Raw genomic sequence first — 16402 nt, 5'->3', positions numbered from 1 at the left:
ATTGACTAATATAAATGTACAAAACATGAAGTAACTGTATAAATGTAATGTTTATTTATATTGTAAAATATGAGTAGGCTTACAGTCAGAACGTAGCTAATTATTGGTGACTGGTTGGAAAATGGTTTAATAATCCTTCATCCCTCATGGGACAGACTGGTTAATGAATAAATCATATTCACTAAGTGGTGGTAAATTTTAAGTAAATTGTCTCAACCTACCAGGAAGATCATGACTTTCAAAGATAGGCTACTGAAAAAACAACAACAACAAAAACGAAGAGCAAAAACAGATGGTTTTATGGCGAGTTTATAAAACGGTAAACCAGCATATACTGATTTAAGCTGTATTTTTCATTCTGGGAAGAGATTGGTGCACAGAAAATATTCTTAGAACGTTTATTGAATTATGTTTATAAAGTTATATGAACTCCATTTACCTGCAAAACAGTAACTCTGACAGTTTCATACAAATATAATGCCAAAAGCCAAGTTGATGGCATTCTAGCAACCATCTACATTAGATGACCAACAGGCACAAACTGGTGATGCATTTTTAAGGCACATTATAACTACTCGGTTCATAAATATACAAAACTATTGATAGTGTCCAGTTACCAGATAACTTTGCATCATAAATACAGTATTAAATTTACAGAGACATGGTGTTTGTAAACTCTAGTTACTTAGTAAGACCCCCAAATAAAGCATCATCCAGTGTATCATGAGAAGGGGACGAAAGGTAAGAGTTAAAAGTATCTTGGCTAAAGTTACTTGCAAATCTAGACACTTTTTGCAGGCTTTGGCAACACCAGTTTCAGGGCAATATCTATAAAGCAAGCGGGCATATAAGACAAGGGAATCCACAAGAGCTTGGCATCCCAGCCTGCGCTGTAGCGTGTTCTCGGGTGGACGGCCAGCAGGGCATGTTCCATGCAGTTGGTCACTTTACTGAGGTCGGCGTCGCATATGGTGTTCATGATCAGCCTCTGGATCTTGATGTCTGGAGAAATAAAGAATGTACAAATGGACTACGCTCTTAAAAGTTATTTTTTGGCATTATGGTTCCATGAAGAACCTTTAACATCCTTTTCACTGCACAAAAAGTAGTTAATAGTTGAAAACGTTTCTTTAGATTATTAAATATTCTTCACTCTATGGTTCATTTAAGAACTGCTCACTAAAAGGTTCTTTGGGAACCAAATGGTTCTTCTATTGCATTATATGGAATGTTTATTTTTAAGATTATATGTTTGGGGAAATGGAGAAAAGTAGTTGTTGGTGTAAATAACATACATTTATCCAAGTATTTGTCTCCATAACTCTCCTTTACTTCAGGGGTCAGCTGGTTCCAGAGGCGATGAAGTTCCCTCTCTATGGGGTCCAAGCTGGTCACCTGCGTCTTGAAGAAACCAGGTTCGATGATGCACACATTGACCCCAAAATTCTGGATGTCCCTCCTGAAATTACATCAAGAGGTTTTCTTTAAAGACTGAAGGTAGAGGTGGTTTCAAAGGTCCAAACTGATACCTACAGCCACATAAAAACAATTGCTTCCATTGAAGTGTGATACCTGAGACAATCAGAGAAGCTCTCCACTGCGAACTTTGAGATGCAATACCCTCCACCATTAGCTGCCACTCTTCCCAACACTGATGCAACGTTCACCACTCGTCCACGGGCTTTTTTGATAAGAGGGAAGAAGTTCATGGTCATCTCAATCACACCAGTCATGTTGACTTTGAGCGTGCTTTCAAAGTCCTCGATTTTCATCCACTCTGATGGGCCCATGGGAAGGGAGCGTCCGGCATTGTTCACGAGACCCCAAAGTCCTAGAAAGTTGGGAACAAAGATGTCACGCATGTTTCAAAAACTAATTTCAATGTCTCACCAGAAACACACCTTTATCTCCAACTTCTTTTTTGGTCCATTCCAAAGCCTTCTGAATGCTGGCCGTGCTGGTCACGTCCAAGATGCAGGTCTTCAGGAAAGGTCCTGTCGCCCTCTTCAGATCATCTGCGCCCTTTTCCGTAAGACACCCGGCTAGGACGCGGAAACCACGCTTGTCCAGGCATTTGCACAGTAGGTGTCCAAACCCAGAGTCGCAACCAGTCACAAAAACGTGCTTCTCCGAGACCTTGGTGATCTCCAGGTTGTCCCGGTAGAACCACACCAGAACCCACAGCAGCACGAATGCACCCAAGATGTATGTGCATGTACAGTTGTTACTGTAAGCACAAAATGCATACAAAATGTACATATTTTTTAGGTTTGTTGGTTTATTCGCATGTTTTGATAGTATTAATCAGACACGTTCTTACCTCAAGTACTCGTACATCGTTTCTGCCTCCTGAGTGATTCTGCGAAGATGTTTTGTAAACAATTTCTTTTTGGTAGAATGCCAATGACATGAAAGAAAAAATACAACAATGCAGATTTAATTACGAAGCGTCAGGTTGCAATTCCTTAAATCACCACAGGGGACACCATAACCCAACTAACACCAGTTCAAAAAGCTATTGTGAATGTACATAAAATCTATAGAAACTTATTTAAAAATTCAAATTATGCATGCTACATGTTTCTAAAATGTTCTTACTATTTTATAACTATGAAGTGTGGCTATTTTGTTTGTAGAATTTCTTTAATTAAAATTAATGTTTGAATTACACACCTTAGCTATCATTGCTTGATTTGGTTATGTCTATAGTGCATAAAACCATCATTAAACAAACATAGAAATCTGGTAAATAGCCATAAATAGTAAGACTTGTGTTAAAATGACGTGACATGGTATTTGGCGGCTTATTGAACATTATTGACCACAGCTCTTCTTTGGTTTTAGATTATGTAGTCACAGGGCGCTAACATACGTAACACTGTCGTTTTTTCAGAGCACATGAGAAATCTTGAGCTAAGGCTCTTATGAAACAAAGGGAGACATTGGTATCGACGTAAAGGTTTAGAGAATGCTGTAAAACTGAAAATCCAGCACAACAGAAACACATAAGCTTCTCAAAGCTCAAAACCTATTAGCTGCAGGGACTAATTAGCAAAGAGAAAGGTGGAGGATTCATCTCTGTGTTACCACATAACGAATCAGACAAAACCAACCATTTAAGCTTCTATATGCACATTATGCTTTGAGGAATGTATACTAATTAATTATCAAACAAACAGTGCTTTTATCTAAGAATTATTTATGTGCCTTCCGATAATAAATGCATAAAAGCATGCAACATACAATATTTCAAAATTATTTTTTTCAGACGATGTGACATAAAATTGATAAAGAATCTTAATTATTAACTGAAACTTCTAAACCAGTCATACCATAGTCAAAAAATATAAGAAACTGAAGTCCCTTATCAACATAATTTATTAAATAAATTACTTTATTTTTAACAAAAATCATAGGACATCAAATTATTACTCCAACTGACCTGATTAATAATTCAAAATGAATCAACTGTGCATGTTCGCAAGTACAAATATTTAGTAAAACATCTCAAACCAATTAATTCCTTTTTTCTGTAAATAAATACATATTTAAGCATTTAAATAAATGTCAATGCACATTGTTTACTGAGGATAAACTTAAGAAATTCTGCTATCAGTTAAAGTAGTCATTTATCAGACTTACTTTTCCCTTCTTGGCTCTGGAGCTGGAGGTCCTGAGCGCATTTGCGGAGTGATCTGAAGTGGGTCTGCGTCTCAGATTTATCCCTAAAGCTGATCCTCTCAAATAGGGCCGCAATTTCTAATCTCCAATCTCACTGTATTGCTGTTTGGCCTTTTTTTTTTTTTTGTGCACTTGTGTAAGCATGAGCCACAAATAGCTGGGCTGGGAGGAACGTTTAAGGACAATCATGCCAATTCGCTTTATTTTTAGGTTGATTGAATTAAGTTTTTGGGAGGTTGATAGGAAACTTCAAGCAATGACAGGGGGCGTCCAGTGATGCGGCATTGTGACATTTTTGTTGACAGCAGCTTTCAACTATTTAAATGTAAATTTGTTCAAATGATTTTGTAACGTTTTTATGACCTCATAAAAATGACTACATGGATATTAGTAATAAAAATTAGTAATAAAAAATATCAATTAGAATGTACAATTATATACAAGTCCAATATATACATTATATATGGGAAATATTTAGTATTTTTATAGAAAGCTATAAAAATTATTTATCTCACAGGAACTAGCCACTTTTTTTTCAGTATTTTTAATCATTTTATTAGGGTTTTTTTCAGTATTTTTAATCATTTTATTAGGGTTTTTTTTCAGTATTTTTTAAATAATTTTATTAGTTTTTTTCAGTATTTTTTATAATTTTATATTAATTGCAGTTAATGTTTTCATAATTTCATTCATATTTTAAAATATTTCAATATTTTTTCTTAAGTTTAGTTTGTATAACCCTGTTTAATTTTATTGTTTTAGTTTAATAACTGTGATATATATATTGTACGTGTTTGTTTCAAAACTTCATATGCCTAAAAATCATGGTGAAAATGATCTTGAAGAGCTAAAACATTTGGAAAATTGAGCTAAAATCATATTTTATGCAGTCCCATCAGGCAAACATTTGAAACCTGGCATGCTGTGGACTTAAAACCACCACATTCTGCTCTTACTTTTCGTTTTATCTCAGTTTTTCATTTTACTCTTTCTCCTTATGTTAATCCTGAGGCTTAAAGACTTTGTTGTAAATGTGGATTATGTAGCGTCACAGTGTGTGCCCGGCTTAACATGAGCTAAGTAAAAATTAACAAACCGTGATATCCCACAAAAACATATAAAATCTATTTTAGCTCACTGTTACATCTATAAAAGCTAAAAGGGACAGGGAAAATTTGTAAGCCTGCTACTATATGTTCATTACTGAGGCTAAATGGAAAACACTTGCCAAAAGTTTTTCAAAACAGTTTGTTTGAAGTTAGAAGCAGGACAGTGAATCTGAGCAGGTGTACAAGGGGTACAAAATGTGAGAAAATATTCCAACGCGGCGGTTAGAGCACAACAGATATTTTTTATTACGCAAGCATATGATGTAAGACGAAAATAAAAATGAACCGAGTCAGGAATAAACGGTTGTTCCAGCAATCCTTTACTGGAATAAACGAGACACAAATGTCTTAAATAACAGTGTCCAAGTTTCACCAACAGCTGGAGGAAAAGCCTCAGCGTTTCTGTCCATTTTGGAGCATCAGAGTCCATCCGCTCATGAAGACGCGGACTGAACCGGGCCTTTGTGCACATACTCCAGAGCGGTCGAGATCGTCCGCATGTCCATCTCGATACTTCGTGCCCAGTTCTCCACGTCTCCGATTTCCTATAAAGAATAATCTGCTATTAAATCTGCACAGTTCTCTAAATTTGCCATCATTTCAATCCCACATGAATCAATCTATAAAAGAAAACCTGTGTACTTTTAATGCCTGGTTGAAGTTCTCCACCATGTTGATCCACTGAGCCGTCTGCTTGGCAAACTGACTGGCCTGAACCTGCAGCGTCTTCACCTCATGGTCCAGCTTGCGCTGGTTGACATACGCCTGCGCCACCCTGAGCAGAAACACTTATACATTACAATGTCTTAAAGGAATAGTTCCCCCAAAAATATGAATTTGCACTCACCCTCAGGCCATCCAAGATGTGAATGAGTTTGTTTCTTTATCAGAAAAGATTTGGGAAAATGTAGCACTACATCACTTGCTCAGTAATGGATGCACTGCAGTGAATGGGTGCCGTCAGAATGAGAGTCCAAACAGCTGATAAAAACATCACAATAATCCACACCACTCCAGTTCGTCAGTTAATGTCTTTTGAAGCAAAAAGCTGCATTTTTGCAAAAAAACAAAAAACAAATCAATCGTTTAGACGTTTCAAAACATAGCTTCTGGCCAAAATATGAATCCATAATCCAGAATAATGTTTCATCCAGTGAAAAAATCCATCCCCTGTTGTCCTCTCACATCAAAGTCCACCGAAATATATGTTTAGAGCGGTTTTGGACTGTAACCGGTGCTTGATCTGTGCGTATTTCTCTACTAATTCAGACAAGACAACTTTTTCACTGGAGAAAGCAATATTATGGATAGATAAAAACGTGTTAATGATGGATTTGTTTCTTACAAACACAAAGCTTGTCACTTCGCAAGACGTTAACTGCCGGACTGGCGTTATGTGGATTACTTGTGGATTATTGTGATGTTTTTATCAGCTGTTTGGACTCTCATTCTGACGGCACCCATTCACTGCAGTGCATCCATTGGTGAGCAAGTGATGTAATGCTAAATTTCTCCAAATCTTTTCAGATGAAGAAACAAACTCATCTACATTTTGGATGGTCTGAGGTTGAGTAAATGTTCAGAAAATGTTCATTTTTGGTTGAAGTATTATGTTTTTATTCCAGTGCTGTACGCATAAATTTGTCTGTTGCAAGAAAAATGTTCTGTTGCATCCAACCATGCAACTCTAAGCTGCTTTCACAGAATTTCATCATAACGTTCACACAAAGACTGGGATTATGACCACAGTGATCACATGAACTGACCGTACAATCCTGCGCACCTTTACAAACATATAAAATGTATCCGACTCACCCCACATTGAGATGATCCACCAAGGCTTCTGTTAAACATGTTGCAGCTGCTATGGCCTCTCGTCTTCGTCTTTCTGTGCCGTATAGAAGCATTTTATCAAGAATTAACAAGAATAAGCAATTATTTCATATCACTTGATTTGTATTGACAAAACACTTTATTCTGAGGTTGATCAAATGTGTTTTAGGTGGTTGACAGGACATTTCAAGAAATGAAAAGAGTGTCCACTGGTGTTACTCTGTGACAATTTCAGTTTTTAATGATCTCATATAATTTAAAAGATTACTACATGGACTATTTATACTTAATGTAAAATACAAAAAATAATAATAATATAAATTTAATTCATATTATATATATATATATATATATATATATATATAAAACAAGTGTAAAATATATTAAAATTATTACATTATTAATTTGTTCGTAACATATGAATGTATTCATTTAATATTTTTTATTCTTACATTTACTTAATTCTGCATTTACACATAAAATACAAGCAATGTAAACAGGAAATTACAGAAAACAGGATTTACGAAGTGAATAATGAATTGTATTACTTGTAACAATGTATCAACTCTATATTTTCTTAAATACAATACTTTAACAGACAAATATGGAGATGCATCTTTATCTTTACATTTAATATTATATGAAAGTGCTGGCACAGCTACAGAAACACATACCTTGTAACTCTTTCCTTTCGTTCTGTTTCGCTTGGTGTTCTTTTAATAAACGGGAGAGCATTTTTACTATTTATTGTAATGGAAAATAAAATCCGTTCATTTGATAAAGTCAATTTTCTCTAAACGTTTTGACAATCCCTGGACTCACATGACAAGCATCTCGAAAACATACGGAACGCGCGGAGGGACAATACGTAAAATATATTTTGAAACGACATTTCAAAATAAACGTTTATTAAGATTATAAAAAATATCTATTTTATATCACAGAGTGATAACAACTGATTGACTGCACTTTACTGAATGATAAAACTATCTATTCTTTTTATTTATTTTAATCACAAAATGTGTACATAGCTGGAATGTATTTTTGTGTTTTAATGAACTTGTCTTTTCGTAGGTGCAACAGCCAATTTCTAAGGGAGCACACAACAAAAACAATTGTTTTTTAATATTTAATGTGTTTATATGTTGTGTGTCTGTTTATTTTTAATACTTTTTATGTGTCTATTGTGTTTTTGTTGTTTTTAAATGGTGATCTTTATTTTGAAGGGTTGCTCAGACGCCGCCTCTTCGCGAGCTAATGAAACTACAACTCCCAGAATCCTTCACTCACACGTAAACGTCTGCCCAGAGGACTACAACTCCCAGAATCCTTCACTCAAACGTAAACGTCGACCCAGAGGATACTACAGCTGGAGCTTCTGAAGCGATTCTCACACAAAAGAGACGCCGCTTCGGTTCGGCGGAGCTCACTGATGTAAAACCCTTGACATGAGTGACACAGACCGGGGAGACAGATGATTTTCACTCGCCATGAGTTGTTTATCCAGCTAACGCGGGCCTGAAGGAGAAGATGTGGCCTTTAGCAGTCAGCCTAAAGTAGAAGTAGCCCATCAGCTGTCCGCGGTTCAGTGACAGAAAGCGATGTAGCTGCACCTGAAGCCAGACTTTAGCGACCGGATGTATCTGAAGAAGTCCCGGAGAGTCGGAGCGTCTTCCCCGCTCAACGGACTCGGAAAACAAGGTGTGTTTTATTGAACTGTGTTCATTTATGATGGGAGATTGTACTGCTTGACTTTAATGCTCGATTGAATGTTACAGCTCATACTAGAGTTTCAGAAATACTTTGTGATTTAAGGGGTTTTTCATTTGTTCTGTGTATAAATATATATATATATAACAAGACATAAGAAAGTTTGTCAGATGGATATAGTAAAATCTAGTCTAATAGTTGAATCTAATCTAGTTTACAGTATTATATGTATATACAAATCTATATAAATGTATGGACAATTTACATATATATTTATGTGTGTGTGTGTAGATTTATATATATTATGTAAATGTGTGCACATATATATGCAGATAGATAGTTATTTAAATATTATTATTAGTTATAGTTATTTTATATATATATATATATATATATTATATTAATTTAATATAATATAAAAGTTTTTAGCTGGATAGGTAAATCTAAGAATATTTACAGTGTATATATGTAGTTCTACACATGCAGTATTATACTTATTTAGGGGATTTTAGAAATGGATAAATGTATATAAATAGATAATGTGTGTAAATTTAATAAATAAATTAGTAATTTAATTAATAAAAAAACAGTTTTGCTTAAATACAGTCTATTGTGCTATTAATATATACAATAACTATTTATCTGTCCACATATACACACAGCCACATACATGTATATAATTTATATATCTATATATTTATGTAGATTTAGATTTGTGCAATACTGAAAATATGTTTAGATTAATCTATCTAGCTATGTATATATAATCTGTCACAATGACACAATGATTTTCCCGTGGACCATGCCCCTTTTCTTCTGTCATATATAACAGCATGTGTTTATGATGATTTTTGGTGTGGCGGGCTGCCACGGCAGAATGAATGTAGCGGAAACACTGTATATATATATATATATATATATATATACACACACACACACTTTTTATTCCCCTGGGTGTGAGAATGATTAATTTCTGCCTCATAATCCTTTAATTATTTCTGTGGGAGTGTCCTGTGAATTAGGCCTATTTTCGCATTTGAAGGGGCCTCATTATTTTAAAAACTATTCATAGCATTGAAGGACTGAAGGATTTATTGTGCATAAAATATCTGTGCTTTTATTATATACTGTATATCTGTTACATAACTGCGCCAGATGTTTGGGACGTGACTGTATTTTGTGCCAGACAAAAATAGTTCAGTTTCAAAACAATATCAAGTCTTTTAATCGTGTTGTTCCTCTGGGAGCAGATGTTTTGACAGAAACACCTGCGCAAATGAAGGGGAAAGGTGAAAGATCTTAATCAACTTCTCTATTTCCAGCGAACGTTTCTGCTGAAACGCGTGTAGCCCGTGATAGCTCAGTGTTCAGGTGCTGACCGCGCTCATCATGTTGACAGATGCTGAGTCCAGACGGAAGAGGAAGATGTCGGAGATCTCGCAGGCGCTGAACACGACCCCTGTGGATGTGGCCGCTCTGAGACGCATGGCCATCAGTGAAGGAGGTCTTCTGAGCGACGAGATCCGCCGCCAGGTGTGGCCCAGACTGCTCAACGTGTCTGTAGAAAACATACCTGAGCAACTAGGTAAGAGCGATCCAAATCAAAGGAACTTCACTTTCTGGAGAATAAATATAATTTTATGCAGTTTCCTACAACAAAAAGTCTCATTCTTATCACTGTAATGTGAAAAAAGTAGTAGTAGTATTTAATTATTATTAAATAGTCTTTGTATAATTTATTAAATATGATTAATTGCATTAAATATTGTTTACTTTTTAAAATATTTTTATTCATGTTCAAGGTAATCAAGCACAGTTACCTTCAACAAAAATCACTATAATATGAACAAAAAAAAAAAAATATATATATATAATTCATAAAACATACTTTAATTATATTATTTATTTAAATAAAAAAATATTATATATCTGTTATTTACGTATTTAGTATATGTACTTTAATTTATGCTGATATAGGGAAAAAAATAACATACCTGTGTACTGTAGATGTAAATCTAGTTTTTATTTCCAGAGCCGGTCGATCGAGACAATAACAAGGACTTCAACCAAGTGCTTCTAGATGTTCAGAGATCCCTCAGACGCTTCCCTCCAGGTGAGCAGAACCATCTCCGCTGCTTCCTCTGATCTGCAGCTGGTCTGTGTGCCGTGTCTAAGCTGCTCTCTGTTTGTTTGCTGTGTTTAATGAACGCAGGGATGCCAGACGAGCAGCGCGAAGGCCTTCAGGAGGAGCTGATCGATATTATCCTGCGGGTGCTCGTCAAAAACCCACAGCTGCACTATTATCAGGGTTACCATGACATCGTGGTGACCTTCCTGCTGGTGCTGGGGGAACGACTGGCCACTGCCCTGGTGGAGAAACTCTCCACTCACCATCTCAGGTGGGCCAGCAGCAGACAACAAACATGGCTACGATGTGTCTGGACACTTGACCAAAACACAGACAAAAAGAGATTTATTTATACCTTTTTATTTTATTTATTGCTTCTTTTTTTTAAATTCTGACATTGTTCAGCATAATCAAGCGCAATTCTCACCAAACAAAAATGTGCATTTTTAGTACTGTAAAATAAAATAATATATTAATATTATTACTGTTCTTTTATTATTTGTATGTATAATTCACATATAATCAATATTACTTGTGTAAATATATTATTATTTACATTTTTTTGTGCAGTTATTTCCAAGAAAAAAATCTCATCACTGTAATGTGAAAAAGTTATTATTATTAAATATAATCAGCATATAAGTTCAATATATTTTACTTTTATTCATTATTATAATCATTATTATTAAATATATATATTTTTAATTATATTATTTATGTACAAGATATTTAAGCATAATCAAAAAAATCTAATTCACTGTATTCCAAAAATATATTGGTGTTATTATTATTTAATTATTAATAACTGTAATCTACATATAATGTATTAGATGCAAATTAATAATATTCAGTATTGTTTAAATTTTAAAACCTATTTTACCTGTGTATTTTTTTGTTTTAATATCTAGCTGATATTTTTCATCCATCTTACCTACATTACAGGGATTTTATGGACCCCACTATGGACAACACCAAACACATCCTGAACTACCTGATGCCCATAATCGAGAGAGTCAACCCTGAAGTGTACGACTTCATGCAGCAGTGAGTAGACGCCCGTCTTGTTTGATTTCTTTGTTTGGTTTGTATGTTGAAGCACAATGGTTTGATTGTTTTTTTCCCTTATTCATCACTATGTAAACAGCATCTCCTGAAAGAAAGAAGCCCAGTGTTCTTTATTGGCTTGTATAGTTTGAGATAAATGTGTTTATTTTGTCTGCAGAGCAGAAGTCGGCACTATTTTCGCCCTCAGCTGGCTCATCACCTGGTTTGGACACGTGCTGTCAGATTTCCGTCATGTGGTTCGGTTATACGACTTCTTCCTGGCCTGCCATCCCCTCATGCCCATCTACTTTGCTGCTGTGGTACGTTTCCGTTTGTCTTTATCTAAACCATCTTCTGAAGTTTTGCATCTCTGGTTTCTGATGTTCAGCAGAAGTGGGTCAGCAGTTTCACTGCAGCTGTTTTTAGGCGTGAATCAGGCTGTGTTGTTCCGTCTGAATAAATAATTGACACAATCTGTCATGTTGAGACTATTTGTCTTTTGAACAGTAAAGTACTGTGTTCTGCCACCTGCAGTCTTCATAAACCTGGGGCTTTGGTGTTTGACAAGAAGTAGGTCAGGGACTAAATACTAATAGCTTTATATAGTGAATTCCACAAAATCAAACACAAAAAAATGAATTTATATTTTGCATAAAGAAAATTCAACAGCCCAGTTTAGGATCATTAAGATTTTAGTTGAATCTCATTGTAAAATGAGATATTGTTTTTCAAATTTTAAATGCAAAAAAATTATTACCATAGCATGAAATGAGATATTATTCAATATTTTTAAAAAATCAAAATATACTGCAAAAAAATCTCATTGTCATTATAGTAAACACAAAATATTATATAGTATTTTAAAAAATCATCGTCATTACCATAATGCAAAAAACTCATTGTTATTACTATAGAATACAGTGAGGTATTATTTCATATTTTTTTAAAAAGTTATTGTCATTACCATAATGTAAAGAATCTCATTGTTATTTCCGTAACATGAAGTGAGATATTATTTAATATAAAAAAAAAAAAAAGTCATTGTCATTACCATAATGCAAAAACAAAATCATTGTTATTACCATAGATAAAGTGAGGTATTATTTAATTTTTTTTTTTTAAAAATCATTGTTATTACTATACTGCAAAAAAATCCTGTTGTCATTACAGTAACGTAAAATATATTTAAAAACATTGTCATTACCATAACACAAAAAGCTCATTGTTATTTCCGTAACATAAAGTGAAATATTATTTAATATTTAAAAATATTTCATTGTCATTACCATAATGCAAAAAACTCCATGTCATTACTGTAGGATGAAGTGAGATAGTATTTTATTTATTTTTTAAAATCATTATTATTACTATAATGCAAAAAAAACTCATCATCATTAGGTAACATAAAATATTATATAATCATTATTACATAACAAAAACATCATATTTTATATTTAAACAATTAACGTTATTACCGTAATGCAAAAAAAACCCCTCTTTGTCATTACAGTAACATATAATGAAATATTATTTATTATAGAAAAATCGTCAGTCTCATAATGCACACATATTATTAACATAAGATATTATTTAATATTTTTAAGCGTCATTATCATTACCATAATGAAAAAAATTGTAATTAACAAAAAACAATTATTAATATTAAATCATTGTCATCACGTAAGAAAAATCTATATATCATGTCATTAGTTTTTATAAATCATTACCGCAATGGAAAAAACCTTATTGTCTTTATAATAACATGAGATATTATTTGATATATAAAAATATGATTGTCTGTATCATAATAAAATAATCTCCTTACATAAAACAAATTAGATATTATTTAATCATTAAAAGTTTTCATTGTAATTACCATAATGCAAAAATATTATTAGTAGTAGCATAAATTTAATTATATTTAATTGTAAAGTAAATTGTAAATACAAATTTGTTAGTAGTTACATAGTAGTATCTGTTTTAATACTACCATGAAAAATCAGTTTTAAAGTGTCATGTTTGAAAATGTTTAAAATAACTTGAGATTTTCACATTAGACTATGGATAAATAAAATTGAGAGATTTTACATTATCAATATACATAAGATTCAGTAGAAATCTAAATACTCAAGTGCACTCGATTTCAAACCAAGCGTCAATTTCTCTCTTTTCAGATCGTGTTGCATCGAGAGGAGGAGGTGTTGGACTGTGAGTGTGACATGGCCATGATGCACCATCTCCTGTCCCGCATCCCAGAGGACCTGCCGTACGAGACTCTGATCAGCCGCGCCGGAGACCTGTTCGTCCAGTTCCCCCCGTCTGAGCTGGCCAGAGAGCGCAATCAGCTGTAAGCCTATCTCCTTCGCTCAGAATGTTTCCCTCACAACAAACATGTCCCACAAACCATTGTCTTTTTTTGGTCCAGGACGGCCGTTTCCACCTTCAAAGACTTTGAGCTGGCGTCGACGCAGCAGCGTCCGGACACAGTGCTCCGGCAGAGACGGAAAGAGCTACAGCAGCGCACTCTGGAGGCGCAGCGAGGAAGCGTAGTAGTCGTGCAGCCCACAGCGCGCCGCTTCATGCGTCTGGCGGTCATGGGATTGACTGTGGCGCTGGGGGCTGCCGCTTTAGCCGTGGTAAACTCTGCCCTGGAATGGGCTCCGAAACTAGACTTACTCTTCCCGTGAAGGAGCCAAACCACAGCGTCTCGTTTTGAGGAGTTATTTAAGGACTGAAAATTGTTATTTAGCTTTTTTTTTTTTTCTTTTTTCTTTTTTTTAGTATTTATACTTGTCAGAGTAAGAAATAAAATATTGTGTGCATACTTACTGTAATTAAACAAGTTTTTAGGCGCGGATATTGAGCATAAGTATACCACTTCCTTCAGTAGACGATGAAGATGTTTCCTGGATGTACAGTGGAGGTATGTGCACCCCACGTCTCAAATATGAAACACAATCTGAGCAAATTTTTGTGTAACATTCTTTGTCTTTCACACAAAGATGAAAATTTGCTGAAATTTTACTCTCCCTCAGGCTGTCCAAGATGTAGATGAGTTTGTTTCTTCATCAGAACAGATTTGGAGAAAATTAGCATTACATCACTTGCTCACTAATGGATCCATTGAAGTGAATGGGTGCCGTCAGAACGAGAGTCCAAACAGCTGATAAAAACATCACAATAATCCACACAACTCCAGTCTATTAATGTCTTGTGAAGTGAAAAGCTGTGTTTAAGAAATAAGAAAGATAGAACGAGTCCTCTATCTTAGATAGAACGAGTCCTCTATCTCCAAAATATTGCTTTCTCCAGTGAAAAAGTTATCTGAATCGGGAGAGAAATGTGGACTCTCAGGCCTATTTAAATCATGGACTCATATTTTGGTCAGAAGCTATATTTTAAAGATATAAAATTTAAAAATGTTGTGGATTATTGCAATGTTTTTATCAGCTGTTTGGACTCTCGTTCTGACGGCACCCATTCACTTCAATGGATCCATTGGTGAGAAAGTGATGTAATGCTAAATTTCTCCAAATCTGTTCTGATGAAGAAACAAACTCATCTACATCTTGGACAGCCTGAGGGTGCGTAAAATTTCAGCAAATTTTCATTTTGGGGGGAACTATATCTTTCAGAATTCATGTGCATTATTTGTTTAACAGTTTTATGTCACACTGAATTAATATCAACCGTTCAATATGTACCCTGCTCATAATACAATTATCTAAACTGTCACACTAAATTGAATGCAACAATTTAGTATCGATATTTTGAATTTTTGTTTTGAAATTCAAACTGAATGTAAATAGTTTACATAAGAATGTTTTTGTGAACTATGTGCATAATAGTTTAAAGTAGTTCTTGTTTTGAAACATTTATGTACAATGTTTGAAAAACATTTTTTCCATAAATTGTCAAACCAAACTCAATAATAGTTTACGCAAGTACGCTCATACAAAAATCCTTTTTGCGACAATTTGTTTGAAATTCACGTACAAAAACAACCATTCAAAATAACAATCTTGTGTAAATTTTCACTTAAAATCAACAATTTTACAAGAGCTTTTTTTAGAAATTGATTCAGAAATTTACTCAACTTGTGGTTCATGTTTGAGACGGCATGTACTTTGCTAAAATTAAAAAACCCTAATATATAGAGACCAAAATATTTTTAGAGCCCTTGTTTGTAGAATTGGAAAGGGCAGGAATCTTATTTGTTAAGTGTATGTAAAGTTAGGAAAGAAACTATTTACGAAAGCAGTTAACGAACCGTCTTTTTATTATGTTCATAATTTGTATGTTTTTTAAGGTTATTTTTTCACTACTTTTTTTTTTTTCTCGAATCACCTTAATTACAGTATTTTTGTGATAAGTGCCGATCTTAGTACATAACGTGCAGTTTTCACGAATCTCAGCTGGAATCGAAACCACTTCGGAAATAACTTCAGTTTATCAACAAACTTGAGATTTCTTAATTCTGGAGTGTGTAAACGGTGAATGTGAATTAGGTAGTTTCTCTAATTGAACTCCAGATCCAGGTGTTGAATCATGGCACATTGCTTTTTGTTGTTTAAATGCTGATGGTTTCCATTAAACATTATCTTCTAAGCTTAGTGTAACATTCAAGTGGATATTTTCCAGGTTTCTAACACTACTTGGTTGAAAACATTCTTGAATCATGATTTAGTGAAATAACATGCTGCCATCCACACAGCACTACTGTTTATGCTTTTATTTTGCATTAATTTTGCACTACAGAACATGCTTCTTGTTTATTTTTTTGCACTTTGAGAGGTTGTCATAAGTTGTCTCTGGTTCGCTCAAGTTAATGTGTCACATTTGACCATGTTGCTAAATATGTTCAAATAAAAAGAAAAGATAAATTCTGGCTTTTATG

The 16402-nt window shown here is 34.3% G+C and overlaps 3 protein-coding genes across 6 annotated transcripts; 1 reads left to right on the top strand and 2 right to left on the bottom strand.

The window, feature by feature from the left end:
* Nucleotides 1-33: 33 nt before the first annotated feature.
* On the bottom strand, nt 34-3691 carry LOC306875168 (retinol dehydrogenase 7-like). Its single transcript, XM_079425613.1, has 6 exons — nt 3643-3691; nt 2321-2385; nt 1902-2227; nt 1573-1831; nt 1296-1459; nt 34-1002 (listed from the first exon to the last, which is right to left on the bottom strand). Exons 2-6 carry the CDS (start codon nt 2335-2337, stop codon nt 782-784), a joined length of 987 nt encoding a protein of 328 aa, XP_079281739.1. The 5' UTR covers nt 2338-2385; nt 3643-3691; the 3' UTR covers nt 34-781.
* Nucleotides 3692-5014: 1323 nt separating this feature from the next.
* LOC306875173 (biogenesis of lysosome-related organelles complex 1 subunit 1) lies at nt 5015-7476 on the bottom strand. Its single transcript, XM_079425620.1, has 4 exons — nt 7298-7476; nt 6606-6678; nt 5433-5565; nt 5015-5335 (listed from the first exon to the last, which is right to left on the bottom strand). Exons 1-4 carry the CDS (start codon nt 7356-7358, stop codon nt 5225-5227), a joined length of 378 nt encoding a protein of 125 aa, XP_079281746.1. The 5' UTR covers nt 7359-7476; the 3' UTR covers nt 5015-5224.
* Nucleotides 7477-7946: 470 nt separating this feature from the next.
* LOC306875231 (TBC1 domain family member 20-like) lies at nt 7947-16368 on the top strand. Of its 4 annotated transcripts, none has more exons than XR_013784722.1 (9): nt 7957-8324; nt 9733-9918; nt 10366-10446; nt 10546-10732; nt 11404-11505; nt 11684-11825; nt 13680-13852; nt 13931-14468; nt 15106-16368. XR_013784722.1 is itself a non-coding variant. In XM_079425706.1 (8 exons), exons 1-8 carry the CDS (start codon nt 8261-8263, stop codon nt 14190-14192), a joined length of 1197 nt encoding a protein of 398 aa, XP_079281832.1. In that variant the 5' UTR covers nt 7947-8260; the 3' UTR covers nt 14193-16368. The 4 variants fall into 4 exon arrangements, 2 of the variants coding, with proteins under 2 accessions (XP_079281832.1, XP_079281833.1); XR_013784723.1 differs by having other exon boundaries at nt 9656-9918; XM_079425706.1 differs by having other exon boundaries at nt 7947-8324; nt 13931-16368.
* Nucleotides 16369-16402: the final 34 nt, after the last annotated feature.

This window comes from Barbus barbus (assembly GCF_936440315.1).
Source record: "Barbus barbus genome assembly, chromosome: 9".
In the NCBI taxonomy this organism is placed as follows: Eukaryota; Metazoa; Chordata; class Actinopteri; order Cypriniformes; family Cyprinidae; genus Barbus; species Barbus barbus.
Note: the sequence above shows the minus strand (reverse complement) of the source record. Positions and strands in the feature narration are given on the sequence as shown.

Coding starts and splice junctions, on each gene's coding strand:
- LOC306875168 (XM_079425613.1), bottom strand. Junction 1,832..1,901: donor AAAAGAAGTTGGAGATAAAG/GTGTGTTTCTGG, acceptor CCAACTTTCTAG/GACTTTGGGGTCTCGTGAAC. Junction 1,460..1,572: donor AGCTTCTCTGATTGTCTCAG/GTATCACACTTC, acceptor ATGTAATTTCAG/GAGGGACATCCAGAATTTTG.
- LOC306875231 (XM_079425706.1), top strand. CDS start 8,261: ATGTATCTGAAGAAGTCCCGGAGAGTCGGAGCGTCTTCCCCGCTCAAC. Junction 8,325..9,732: donor CAACGGACTCGGAAAACAAG/GTGTGTTTTATT, acceptor TCATGTTGACAG/ATGCTGAGTCCAGACGGAAG. Junction 11,826..13,679: donor CCATCTACTTTGCTGCTGTG/GTACGTTTCCGT, acceptor CTCTCTTTTCAG/ATCGTGTTGCATCGAGAGGA.
- LOC306875173 (XM_079425620.1), bottom strand. CDS start 7,358: ATGCTCTCCCGTTTATTAAAAGAACACCAAGCGAAACAGAACGAAAGG. Junction 6,679..7,297: donor CGAAAGGAAAGAGTTACAAG/GTATGTGTTTCT, acceptor TATACGGCACAG/AAAGACGAAGACGAGAGGCC. Junction 5,336..5,432: donor ACTTCAACCAGGCATTAAAA/GTACACAGGTTT, acceptor TATTCTTTATAG/GAAATCGGAGACGTGGAGAA.